The sequence below is a fragment of the Artibeus jamaicensis genome, unplaced genomic scaffold (genome assembly GCF_021234435.1).
Source record: "Artibeus jamaicensis isolate MK-2021 breed Jamaican fruit bat unplaced genomic scaffold, CSHL_Jam_final contig_467, whole genome shotgun sequence".
NCBI classification, from domain to species: Eukaryota; Metazoa; Chordata; class Mammalia; order Chiroptera; family Phyllostomidae; genus Artibeus; species Artibeus jamaicensis.
Window position 1 is genome coordinate 4,394,188 of NW_026521845.1, and position 14,427 is coordinate 4,408,614.

The 14,427-nt window shown below is 39.3% G+C and overlaps 1 protein-coding gene across 8 annotated transcripts in view; it reads left to right on the top strand.

The window, feature by feature from the left end:
- KCNT2 (potassium sodium-activated channel subfamily T member 2) overlaps positions 1-12,474 on the top strand; it is a 197,967-nt gene extending 185,493 nt beyond the window's left edge. For all 8 annotated transcript variants that reach the window (XM_053667314.1, XM_053667318.1, XM_053667319.1 and 5 more), the window contains 2 exons: positions 8,727-8,811; positions 9,893-12,474. In XM_053667314.1, coding sequence (XP_053523289.1) covers positions 8,727-8,811; positions 9,893-10,013 — 206 coding nt within the window. In that variant the 3' untranslated portion in view covers positions 10,014-12,474. The remainder of the gene's footprint in view (positions 1-8,726; positions 8,812-9,892) is intronic.
- The last annotated feature ends 1,953 nt before the right edge of the window (positions 12,475-14,427 follow it).

The following is a 14,427-nucleotide window of genomic DNA, read 5'->3' on the forward strand; positions in this document are numbered from 1 at the left end:
TCTAATCTCAAACAGATTACAAAAAAAACGAGATTTGGAACCAAACGCATCTAGGGCTCCGGGCTCTCCTTGTATTTCTAATTCACAATAACTCACCTATTGTTCACAAGCTATTACTGGGCTGCCCTCTGGGTGCCAGGCACTCTTCCAAGCACAGGCACAGAACAATGACCTATTCAGACAAGATCTCTGCATTTATGGAACCTGTATTCAGGTGCCCACCTGGACAATTACTGAACTACTTAAGCTCTCCAAGCCCTTTGATCATTTGACAAATGGAAATAACAATACCTACCTCATAGGTTTGTTAAGACAAATTTGATAGTGAGGGTCACCGTGCTTAGCCCAGGACTGGCATTTAGTTGATTCCACAGACCTACCATATATCCATTTAAGTACTATAAGTATATCTGTGTTTTATACATCAAAGGGGCTTTTTTTTTTGCCCACTTCGAAAACAAAAACACGTTTTTCTTCCGTGGGGGCAGTATGGTCTCCACTGAGGACGGGTGCTTTAAAACCAGTATTATTTTGCATGTTCACCTTCCTCCCTTGAGGGAAAGGGAATGTCTTACTCATCTATTCACCTTTGCATCCCCAAACAAACGACACATTCCCTGACCCACAGAAGCCCATCACTGCACGGTGAATGCATGAACAAATGGAGTGTTTACAGGTGAGAAAACTGGGTCTCAGATATAGATGGTTTCCTTGGGTCACCAAGCAGAGAGCACATTTGCATTAGTACTTTAACTAAGCACCTGGACTCGGTATCTTTTCACCTTTTCATTACATCACACGCACTTTCTACTTTCCTGACCGGATCTGGTTGTGCTTCACAGGTGAAAAACATTTTAAATACTGTATATACAATCCACGGTGGCTGATTTAATCATGAGTCATAATCTGACTTCTTCTGGGTAGCTCTGGCCTGTTCCAGGAGAAGGAACAGATTATTTCTGACTTGTTAGACAGGAGATATGAGGGAGAAGGAAGGGGGAGAGGCCAAAGAAGGATCAGAGGGCTCTAGTTGATCCGCTAGGTGGTGGTGGCACCTACTGAGCTTAGAAGAAGGCAAATCTGTTGGGGTGAAGATAATACATTACTTTGAGTGCCTGGAAGAATTCTGAGGGTGGTGGTGTGTGAGAAGCTGGCGCTTAAGAAAAAGAAAGGAGATGGTTATGTAGACCTGAGAGTTAATCAGGACATAGATTTTAGTTAAATCCATAGAAGTGAAACAACCCCAGATGAAAGACTGTGAGAGAACTACGAGAGAGAAAAGAACTACGAGAAAGAACTATGAGAGGATATGCTCACACGTCTAGAATGTTAAGCAGCATCTTCTTTTAAAAAGCAAGAGACTGAAGTGTCTAGAATTAAATTACCCCCAAAATGTGCCACGATACAATCATATGCTATCAGTTGGTTGCACGTTTTATCATGGCATTGAACCTTTACGCCCTCATAAGCCCAGGTGGGCCTTGAGGTGGTCAGAGGCCCCCTCGGATGGTTACTTCCAGCCATAAGCAGTTTTGTCTGTTACCCCAATGTGAGGTGACAGACGGGGCACGAGTCATTGTTCTCTTTTCCTTTCTTAAGGTCTAACCTAAAATTTCAGACATGAGCAAACGTGGGAAGAACAGTATGATGAGCCCACGCAGACTCACTGTCACGCTCCAGCACTATGAGCTCCTGGCCAGTCCCATTTCCCTCACTTGTCATATTGTTTTGTCAAATTCCAGACATCGTGTGTTTTAGTATATACCTGTATAATTTACAGACTAGTTATAAACACAGAGTCAAACTTACACTGAAGATTTTTCTATAAACTACACAACAGTGCGAATAATTCAGGTTTTTTCTATGTAAATAACTGACCGTATTCTTTAAACATCTACTGAGATGGCTCTCACACTCATTAAAAATTATTCTTTCTAACTGTCAACATTCTCTTAACAATGAGTCCATGGAAAGACACGTGTTTTTAATTGTAGAAATTGACAAGCAAGTCTTCCTGGTGGGATTGCTGCTTCAGTACTAGCTGATTCTGACATGGATGGTTCTAAGTTTCACACTCTTAGTGAAAGATGAAATGCCGACCAAGGGGAAAAAAAGAAATTATTTTACGTGAGAACAATGACTATCAGTTAGACACTGGCATTGTTTGCATCCATCAGAAAGCCTAGTTTCTTTGTAAAATAAGTTTATAATTTGTCTGATATAATGGATAAATTAACTAAGAACTGTTTTTTTAAAGCTAACATAATTACTTAATTCCTCGTCATTTTCCTTCTTATGGGAAAAATAAATTTAATAAAAGAATGTTATTCCCACCCATATCTATAATACAGTTGGTGGTGGTGGTAATAGGAACACCTTCAACTTCTACTTTAAGACTATAATAAATCATTGGTCATTTACATATAAGTTTTCAGCAAAAAAATTCCCCCAAATTCTAATCAACAAGTCAGGCACCTTTTTCTAGTGCCTGACTTGCTATTTTCTAGTGCCTGACAAAGCTATTCACAAATTCATCTTACAACAAATTACCAAAAGGGGGAAAAGCCACCGTAGCTAAATATTTCTTCTGAAGGTTTTTGCAACATTAGTACTTAGGAGGAATGATAGAAGAATCTGAGATCACTCTAGTGACGTCAGCAACAATTTGTCTTTTCCGAAGAAACCGACCCTATATTTATGTGTTTTTTGAAATATACAATTTACATTTCCCCTATGTAAATAAGCACAATAATATTGACATATAAATCAATATAGTCCTAGTACAGATTCCTAGAAAATGAATGACTTTGTGCTGTTATATTTCCGGAACTAATCCTCACAAGGAGGCAGTCGGAGACAGAAGATGTACATGGGTTTGTTTTATGCTATTCTCAGCCTGTACATAGAATTTTTTAAAAATAAACTTTTGTGTTTTTTAAAGATTTTATTTATTTATTTTTGGACAGAGGGAAAGGGAAGAAGAGAGGGAGAGAACAGTCTGTGGTTGTCTCTTGTGCACCCCCTACTGGGGATGTGGCCAGCAACACAGGCATCTACCCTGACTGGTAATCAAACCGGCAACCTTTTGGTTGGCAGGCCAGTGCTTAATCCACTAAGTCACACCAGACAGGGCTGTATGTAGAATGTTGATAGAAAAAAACCTCAAAGCTTTTCTTAATAGATAAAGTAATGAAGCTTTCAAAGAGGGTAATTGCTGAGCTGATAATGATTTATACAGAATGAAAATATTTGGGCAATGAACTTTCCATATCTTCCTAAATTAAAACTATAAAGTTTTGTTTCAAAGAATTTTATTATACCCTTCCCGGAACATTAATTTTTCAATGATATCAATATTTTTACATAATTTACTACTATAGTTAACTGAATTGCACTTAAATATACCTATATCTTACTTTACGACTGGAAATCCAAATGCCATGTGTTGACGTACGGGTAAGAAAATGTGGCCAATTTGAATAAAATAAAATATTCTTGTCATTGAGAAATAAAGTTAATTGGTTGAGTGAACTTTTTACTTTGAAGATTTTATTATGGGTTGAGCATAAATAGTCAATGAATGAGCTTTCCAAATGCATTAAAACCAGAACAAACTTTCAATTATGATGACTGCTCACGCTCTGAATTTAAACAGCTAGGAAACATAGAAATCAATAGTGTGCAGACAAGAGACAAAAGAAAACATATGGCCTCGTTCCCCGAGGGAAGGAAAACAGATGAGTTAAGCCTTCTACCGAGTGAAGTCAGGCAGGTGGGTCCCAAATAGGAAAATATAATCTGTGCCAGCAGAAAAATCCATCAATGGAAACCAATCCAGAGAATAAGGACATTAATGTAGTTATTATAGTATTATCTCCAGGTAGGATGGTAGAAGGATGCAGGAGCATGATAAAGTGAGAATCCAAACTATAAAAGAACCAAACAGAATCTCCTAGATTTCAGAATTCATAGTGCAGAATAATGATCATCGTAAGATAAATGGTATGTTTAAAATCATAGGAAGTTTACAGTTGACTTAGAGATAAACCTATAACTACATCCACCGAACTTCTGTTCTGAAGATTGTATTACATAGTGTAGTGCCTCTCAGGAAAGCTGATAAAGAGGTCCATGAGGGGACAATGAAATCATCTGCAGGCAATGGAATTTCCAATTATTTGGATTATTGGACTTTGTAGGAGAAATAAGCCCTGTGTAACTGAGAGTATTTTCTCTGATAAGGTATGTCTTGTAGTGACTGAGGAAAAATATGCCTTCACTCTGGAACAGACCAATTTTTTTTACTTGCTTTCTTCCATCAGCATTTAAATATGCTGTGGTGTCTCTCGTCCTAGAATATTCTCTGTCTCTCTCTCCTTTTCTCTCTGTCTCACTGTGTCATGCTCTATACCTGTCTTTCCCTCTCTCCTCAATTTCTGCCATTGTCATTACTATAAGCCACCACCACCTCTCACCTGGGCTTCTGTGTTCAACTCTGAGCCCCCAAAGTTCAATTCTCTCAGAACAGCCAAGGAGATACATCCAACAGGAAAGCAGCTTGTGCCCAGTTTGCCAGCCTCACAACCTTTCCCTGCCTTCTCATTACCTTTAGAATAAAATTCAAACTTCCTGTCCAGGTCTACAAACCCATAGAGGATCTGGCCCCAGCTTGTTCTCCAAGATCACCTCCAATGAATGGCTTCTTTGCTCACTGCAGTCCACCCACAGGGGCCCGAGTTCCACAGCTGAACTCAACACCTCAGCCTTTGCCGTTTGCCAGACATTTTCTTCTTTATCTTTCCATGCCAACACCTTCCCATCACAACACACAGTCAGCATTTATGAATTGCAGATTGAGTTTTGCTGCTACAATCAACAATCATAGGAAACCTTGATGTAACCCTCAGCAGTAGTCAAGTGATGATTCTACACACTCCATATTAACTTTCAATTACACTTGTTATTTATGGATAATTGAATTTGCTCCATAACCTGTGGGACAGCACCACTGTCCCCCCATGTTGTAGTGAGGAGACTGAGCAGGAGGGATGAAAAGAATGGAAATCCTCGCCCACGGCCTCAGTGGGAGTGACGAGAAGCCATGATTTCCATGCAGACTCTCTGGCTTCAGGGCCTGTGTCCTTGACGGAGCCTCTCATCACACCTTTGTATTTATTACTTAAAATGTTCTCCAATTACAAAATACATAATGGACACGTATTTTCAAAATTATTATTTCATAAAATGTACCCAAACAGAAGATTTATGTTTTTAAATCAAACTATAGGCTTTCAAAAATGTTTTGACAATACTTCCATAGAAAAATTTCAAAAACCAAAAATGGAATGCCCGTGTGTTTGGATCCAGAATTAATGAGTTACTTTGTAAGAACAATAAGAACATAATTCTCTTTCCTTCCTAATGCAATCTGTCTACATGAAGCGCCCTGAGGCGGATATTTTCCACGTGAAGATTTTAGCTGGGTAATTGCATGTGCTAATTCTAGAATTTCTTTTAAATTTTTCAGTATTTCAGATTTTTACAAGAAGAGCAGTTCCATTAAATAATTATGTCAATGATAAAATATTAATTTCAATAGAATGATTTCAACCATTTCAGCTTTGCCAGGGTCACAGATCAAGACACTTGTCATCCACTCAACAGATTTCCTTTGTAGTAAATGAGTCTTGATTCTGGTTCATGAGCCAAATTTTCCAGAACAAATTCATTGTATCTACTAGACATGCGATTATATTTTTGGTAAAAAGCCTTACTTAGTCCTTTAGCCCTAACGGTGCCTTTGCCTCCGCCACTACCCATGGCTATGACAGGGTCTTAAAGACCCAGAAAATCTGCCATGTTGTTTTTTTTTTTCCTCCAGAAATCAGACATCATTAAAACATAATGTAGGAAACACGAATAGAGATGAAAACACAAGACGTGTGGCTGCTGAAACTAGATGGCTGATGTGCTTTTGATGTCTGACCACCAGGGGCTTTTAAAACCCCGCCTCCTAATTCTCCTACCCAAAGTCACACAGCGAGGGAGGGACCTGTAGGTCTCCCAAGAGAGCAGCAGCTCGGGCAGAGCACAGTCTGCCAGGAGGCGCCCCACAGCCAGGCGGATGTGGGTGGGGAGAGGGGATGGCTTTGAACTCTGCCACTGTTTAAAATTTCAGTTAACCTAACCCTGAGGAGCAGTCGGTAAGGGGTTGGGGAGGAAAAAAAGCCGGGAGTGATGGGGTCTTATCCTTGGTTACCTGCCTCTTGATAGAACCCATATGTCATCTTTGACTTGAGTTCATTAGCAAATGTTTGTTCCAACCCCTGAAGTCCATGGAAAACTCACCATCTTCAGAATGGTAGGTGAAAATGAGCAGAAAAACGATGATCGATGCACGAGTTCTACCTACTGTTGTATAATGTTCAGTTATCTAGACAGTCTTCAGGTTTGTAACAGGCCAACCAAGTCACCCACCGATTTTGACTTCATCCCAGAACCGGAAATGACTATCAGGTGCATAATCAAGGAGAAAGGCTGGGCACAGATACTGAGAAGTTATGTGTTAAAGTGCTTTCCCCTAACGCTACCCCTCAATAACGTTCACTGTTTAGATGATAGGTTGAGTTATACACAGGCAAATGAGAAGGTTTGCTGGCATTTCTGAGTACCATGTCTCAGTCTCCAGAAGGCACTATTAATTTCTGTTCCTTTGTACAGCAGTTGTGGCAATTCACCCAAGGGGAGGATTGCTCAGCGCATCCATAAGTTGCTTTTCATATGGACAGGTGACCCTGGCTGTCCCTATCGGGGCAACATCCTTTGGGGTGGAATTGTGCCTTATGTGGGGCAAGCTCACTTCATACCCTCACTTGGAATTACCTCTCCACAGTTCGCCATCTACCCCTGAGAAGAGAGGCAGGCTTCGCAAAGTAAAATAGAGGATTCCCAGGTAAATATGGATTTCGGATAAACAATAGATAATTGTTTACGACAGATATGTCGCATGCAACATTTCAGGCATATTTATGCTAAAAAAAATCATTAGCGTTTTCCTCTTGAATACAGATTTACCTGGCAACCCTGTTCCCATGACAGAGCACAGTTCTTTGTATTTACCTGGGAGATACATGCAACCAAATATACCTCTTCATGGACTGTTGACTTGATGACCTTGTGATTATACCACTTTTGCTGGCATACTTGTGTGGGGTTTAGTTGTACAGCAGTTACCTGCCCTATCAGATGAGGGTTTACATGATAGATTGTAAAAATAGGGCACATCTACGTATTGATTTGAAATAGAATGGAAAGCATTGTTTTTCAGATTGTCTTTCATGTGACAGTTTTTCAGTTAGATGCGCACAGTAGTAGACATTATCTGATAATAGTAACAGATACTTCCCAGTGCAGGGAACTCCCAAGGCCAGCTGCACTGACCTGTAAAAGACCTTTGCTGTTACAGCATGCAGTTATGGAAGTATCGATCTGTCTGTATGGCTATGAAACACGTGTGTAGATTTTTGTATCCAAATGCAGAATTGAGTCCCTCTTTCAGGAGCCAAGCTTGCCTACCACTGAAGTGGCTAGGAGGACATGACAACTCTAGGGTGGGGATTTAAAAATACCCTCGGCGTCTAAAAGCTTCACCCTCGCAGGGTTGATGCTGTTGATGTACGTGTCCACCACACGTTTACATGCCTTTCTATTTACACCGCATTGCAGCCTCAGCAGCTGAGGCCTTCGGGTCCCTGAGCTGTGCCCCCTTCCTTGCCAGTGTCCCTACAGAATGCCAGGTCAGCACTCCAAACTTGGAGCCCGACGATGCCTTCAGGGGGAACTCACAAAGTTAAAGCGACACAGCTTTGTTTTACTACATACAGAGTCTGGCAGAAGTAACTAATGCCTGCGTGAGTGTAGCTGGTACGATGATAATGTGGGTGTAATAATTTGTGGTTTTAATTTCAACATTTCACCTAAAAGGTCAAAGGGTGTGCTCGACTGTGATATTGTTCTGCTACAGAATTACGTGCTTATGATCTTGTAATAACAAATTTTAATAAAAAAGGGGCATTATTGATGTCGGACCCTGTATATATATTACAGATGTTTATATTGCTCTAGAGGAAAAACAAATTACTTGGTAGTATGTCTCCCTGGAAAATTACAGTTAAACTCTGTTCCATGGGATCCTTTGCATCCTGCAAAATCAATAGTGTGCTGTCTCATCCCAACATCAGACACACGTAGGGCCTTCAAGCTTTCTAGACACACTTTTGTTGTGTTTTCTAAGCACAGTGGCATTAGGTGATTTTTTTCACGGAATCTCCTGGGAGAAAATTCCTTCCTGGGATGGCCATCTTTACCCACAATAATTCTGTGTCATTACTAAAGCCTGTGAAATCCAGTTGACATCTTGTTTAGCTAGTTCCTTAATAGAAATACTTTTTCAGTGTAAAAGCGTAAAGGGTAGAATATAACTGCAGTTGTTTTGAACAGAACCAGGTATTTTACTTTTATCCCGTTATAACAAAAACGGGTACCTGCCAGGCGTCCCCCGTGCTAGTAATTTGAAAATAGTCAGTTGGGTACATGATCCTACTGTGGGCAAAACTATAACAAGTTTCTCATCGTTGGGTCTATGTTTGGAAAATAAGATGCTCTATAATAATCCTCATACCTTTCGGTAAGTAGCATAACACGCTCGGCATGTCTTTATCTTCCAGATGAAATGAATGATCACCAGAGCACCCTGTCCTACATACTGATTAACCCGTCCCCGGACACCAGGCTAGAGCTGAACGACGTGGTGTGAGTTGACCTTACATCTACATTTATTGTCAGAAGCCACCAATTTATGTTTCTTTTAAAAAGATTTTTATTTATTTATTTTTAGAGAGAGGGGAAGGGAGGGAGAAAGAGAAGGAGAGAAACATCAATGTGTGGTTGCCTCTCACGCACTCCCTACTAGGGACCTGGCCTGCAACTCGGGCATGTGCCCTGACTGGGAATCGAACCGGCTGCCCTTTGGTTACCAGGCCCACACTCAATCCACTGAGCCACACCAGCCAGGGCCAACTGATATTTTTACATTTGTATCTCCAGCATTATAGCCCCTATGGTTCTTGTGATATAAATGTTCAAGTCTAATTTTGGTGCTCAATAAACAAAGGCATGTGTGAAGTACTATAAAAACATTGCAAGACTGTCGAAAAATAAAAGTAGGAAATAGCAGCACGAATTCTGTATTCCATGGGCTGGTATATATGTGTATTTGGGGAAATAAGAGAAAATATGCAGAATAATAAGACAACAGCTTAAAGAACAACCTGAAATATCTCCCACTATCTATTCTATAGACACGTGATTTTTCTACCAACCAGAGTAAAACAGATCAAGGCTTATCAGGAAAAGGTCAAAGGTAGTAATTTGATTCATCAAAAACTGTGTCTTAGGTACCTACAACAACCCATATTTTTGGCATCGAGACAACTACATTTTACTGTAACTTGAGCAATGACAAATACCATGAAAAGTGTCTATGTGACAAACAGCACCCAAAAATGCACCTCAGAAATTAACTTTATTAGACTTAAGTTTCATAATGATAATGTTAGGGGAAGGAACTTGCACACTTACGTAAGTGAATTAAGAGGAGGATGGGTTATACGCATGCCTTTTATGTTTTTCTAAAACATGACTCTCAAAAGTTCACTCTCAATGAAGGGGCAACATTCGGTTGATTCAAAGAACCATCATTCACTAGAGGATTTGGCATAAAAAAGCAAACGCCCTGGGCACAGACATCTGGAGTAGGGATCTCAAGTGTCAGTGTGAACTGGTTTTGTGTTTACTGACTGGTGCAGCCACTGGCTGTGTGTCCTCTTCTCAGGTACCTGATCCGACCAGACCCGCTCTCCTACCTTCCCAACAGCGAGCCCAGCCGAGACAGCAGCCTCTGCCTGTGGGGAGGAAACTCAGGAGGAAACTCTCGGGAGGAGACTCAGCTTTGATGCTGCGAGCTTCACGGACTTATTTTTTTCCTATGAGGATCTTGCTTGAAAAAACTCTATTTCTTAGGGGAAAAAAGTGTGGCTGGCATGAAATAAACTAGATGGGAATCTCTAGATTCAAATCTCTCATATTTTTAAAAAAAAATCTATTCTCTTAGAAGTATAGATTATTTTGAAATTTAACATACTGCTTATTGGTATTCCTATTAATGTTTGAAAGACATCAGTGGAATGAACTTTGAAGCCTAAATTAAAACACACAATTTTCAATTGGATAGTTTATCATTTGACAATAATTCAAACTGTATCAAGGCAGTTTTAAAATATCTTAAGGTTTTATGAAAATAAAGTAAAAATTCAGCTATATTTGGTGTGTCATATTGGACATAAAAGATTGTTGCCCCTCTTAAAAATTTAATGTGTTATATTCTTTAAATTTGCTCTTTTATAATACTAAGCCATCATAAATGTCTCATCTTCTCTACACAGAGGTTAATGAACAAACATGTTGACTCACATTTTTGTAAGAGTCAGAATTGGTTTTAGCATATAAATCTTTAAGTCATCTCAACCTGTTTTGGTTGCCTATTCATTTGACACCACATTTATTTTAGAATTTGAGATGCTCATAGCATGTTTTGTTCCACTGAAGAAACCAAAACAAATAGCAAGAAATATCAAGAACCTGAACTTTTTGCTAATTGAATGTCTGACCCTCACTATATGCCAAGGAGAATATAATAAAAAGCGAATATGGAATGTTCTCTTCAAAGAATGCCTAACATAGGGAAAATACTTAAAGCATATTTGTTGACTTAAGTTTAATTCGAGAATTGAACCATTAACTGAAACATGCAGTGATTTTCACTGGACTGTTGAGTTTCAACATTTCTCACCTATCCACACAGAATGTTTCATTCGAGAGTTAACTGAAAATTCAAAGAAACAAAATTATACTTCTGATGGAATACAAAGACATTTGAAACGATTACAAGTCCTCTTTTCTGCCTTTAGTATTGAAGTAGTCATAACAAAAATGGTATGTTAAAATTTCCATTTAATGTTGAAAAATTCTAGGAACTATGTTTTTACATTGTGAGAAATAAGCATATAGTAAGCATAGGGAGTTTTGCCACTGGAACTGAATACAAATCATGCAGAAGTTGACAGTTATAGATTAAATACCACTGACCTTTAGTGACACCAGCGTTTTTGTTTCTGGGTCTGTGTCCCCTGCAGAAAGAGACAGAGAAGCACAGGAGGGAGTTGCCAGTGAGTTGGCAAGTGTAAAGGAAGAATGACATCAGTAAATTAAAAAAGCTATTTTTTAATAATTAAAACGAGAAGTAAAGTTTTATAATTTACTTCTAACTTCTGCATTTCCTTTATTTCTGAGTTGGACACTGAGTTTGAGTTCAACAGAAAATAAGGCACTTAAGACTAGAAAGAGACATTTCTCTTTATTTTTCATAAATAAGCACACAAATTGGATGGAAAATAGAAGCCTTAATAAGAAGAACATAGAGGAAGAAACCCTGATAGTCCCCACATAATTCTGTGGGAATAAATATGTAGAACATAAAATGTGAAACTGTAGATTATAGCCATTGTATATTTTGGCTTAGAGATTGAAATGCCGATTTGTTGTGTATGTGTGTATGTGTGTGTTATTTTTTTTGGTACTTTACCCTGTTCTCATTTTGTAATAACAGAACCCCCAAGAATTTCCTCTACAACAGGGAGAGCCTGTCTGTAACTTTCTTTAATCAGACAGGGAAGTCAAACTTATAAGTTCCTGAAAACTGGAAGCAACCCTGAGAGCAAAGATGATATGTGTAGGTGTGTTATGTTACAAACACAAGGGAAAGATATTTGACAAATACGCATGTTGACAGGTAAATCACTCAAACTCATGGCAAAATAAAAGTAAGGTATGTAATGGAGAACCATAATGAACGTTCTGATCCTGGTTCATATTTACACATCAATAGTCAAATATGTTTCTTCAAGTTGCCCTTACTTCACTTCATTACAGTTATTTTTAGGAATAAATATACGATTTTTATGAATCTTCTGTTTCCTCAGAAGGTCTCAAGTTCAGTATTTTTGCATTACGACGGTTGGCAAGACTAGGGTTTCAAGATATGATATGACTATATTTCCTATAAAACTAGAAGTTATGTTTCATAAATTTGACATAGTTATTTTTGATTATGAACAGTAGTCCAAATTGACTACTTGACACAATGCATATAGCTTGCTATAATAATGATAGTTTATTAGTCTTTCTGTTATTTAAAGAATAAAAATAGGCTTAGAAAAGCCTTTTAACAAATCGTTGCCTTTTTAAAATACACTTGTACATGAAAACATAGAGACAATAAAGCCCTTAATAGTCCTTGTAATCCTACGGGAATTGGTTCTGTTTATTGTCTGTGTAACATTTTGCTTTTATTACCAGTTATATTGAATTGCTTTAAATAATAAAACTATTTCTGATGATGAAAACTCTTGGAGCTTTGTGCCAAAATGTTCATTGTTCAGACAGATTATGCTCTGAAAGTATAAAACTCATCTGGCAGTTCACTATTTCAAAACCCAAATAAAAACGAGGTGGTGTCATTGGAAAAGGCAGCCGTAAGTAAACTGTTACTGAATCACTTCTTAACAAATTGGTTCCAGATCATTGTGAGGCCAGAAGGAGAGCGGGAGTCCAGAGAGGAAAGGAACAAAGGGAAGGGAGGGAAAAAGAATTGAAAAGGAGGAGGAAGAAAAGAAAGGTGGTAAAAACGACGAATGTATGTTCCAGAGGAGAATTTGTTTTCCACAAAACAAAGGATAATGTCCCAGTGCAATGTAAAGACCAGAAAGCACTGGTCTGAGAACAGAAATGGAAGATGTAAAGTCAAAGGCAGGAAAATGGCATAGATGCGTGTCTCCCTCTTCCTCCTGCTGATACACAGAAACCACCTGGCTGGTCTCTGTCCCAGGAGCACCAGGGTACTGTATGCCCAGATGGACAGAAGGAGGAAGCTGGACAGAGGTGCTGGGACTTGAGCTATACTGTGGTGGAGACTGCCCTGGACTGCCCTGTTGCCCTCTATGTGATTTGGTCTGGTTACTGCCAAATAGCGATGAGCAGAAACAGAAAAGTTGCAAAAAAGCCTGCTCTCTTCTTCCCAAAGAGTAACCGGTGCCTCACATCCAGCTTCCCCAATGCCAGGCTCCTGACACTCCCGTGGTGTGGGCGTCCTCTCCAGAGAATGCCTCCTGGTTGCTGTGGTCAATACCCCCAGTGGCCGGCAGGTCCCTCAGCCCAGTGCTAAGTTCTGCCCCAGAGACCCAAAGCAACTCGACTGGTGTTCTGTGAGCTGCGGCTGGGCCATCTCGGTCCCCGGCTCTCTTCCTGGGCACCCCTCTCAGCCCTGGTGGGAGGTGCCTGCCCCTTCGGACTCCCAGAGCTCACCATTCTCAAGTTCCCTCTACTTATCACTAACCCATCTGTCATTATGCCAAAGCTCTATAATAGTCCTCTCTATGAAGCCCAGGTCCTGCCTCATTATGTTATAAAATTACATTTTATTACTCCTATCTCAAAAAGATTTCAGCAAAAGCAAGAATCCACCCTCCTAAGGATAAGTAAGTGACAGCATTTTAGATGTTTTGTGCCAACCAAGCGACAAATAATTTGACGTTGAAAACTGAGTATCTTCTGATCACTTTTTAATGAAAACTAAATTGTGGTTTAGTGATTTTTAATGTTTTTGGCAAAAAGCAGGCTGCAAAATGACTGACATTTTCACTGGAAACCATGCTGCTAAAAATAATCCAGAGTCTGTGCTTGATTTATTATCTCCAACTAAAGGAGCAAAATTCTCTATTTTGGAGAACGGAGCATCCTCCAGTTCATGGGGGCAAACCTCATGTTTCACTTTTGTGCGGTTAAGATCCATCCTTGAACTTGGAACCAGGTAATCAGCTCCCTCCACGTGTCCCACAGACATCACAGATGGCAAACCTGGTTAGCAGCAAAAACAACGGCTCTTTGATCACTTTGAAATACAAGTATTTCAGGGCACATATTTTTACAAAAGAAATCTGCCTGTTGAAAAATCTCTACCTACTAATCCATATGATTTTAACATTTATTAGGCAGTATGAAAAGTTACAATCACTTCACCCATTGATTTTATGTTGAGCTATTTTGAGGTCATGCTATTGTTTTTTCTTTAGGTAGCTGAGATGTTGATATACTTGTGTCATGCATAAGTATTAAAAGTGAACTAGTAAGACTCTGCATGAGAGAGCTCAGTATTTGAAAAGCCACTATGAAAAGATATTGAAGAGATAATATATTTTAATAAGTATTTGGACTTTCCAAGCAATTTTGCTATGTTAATAGAATCAAACTTCC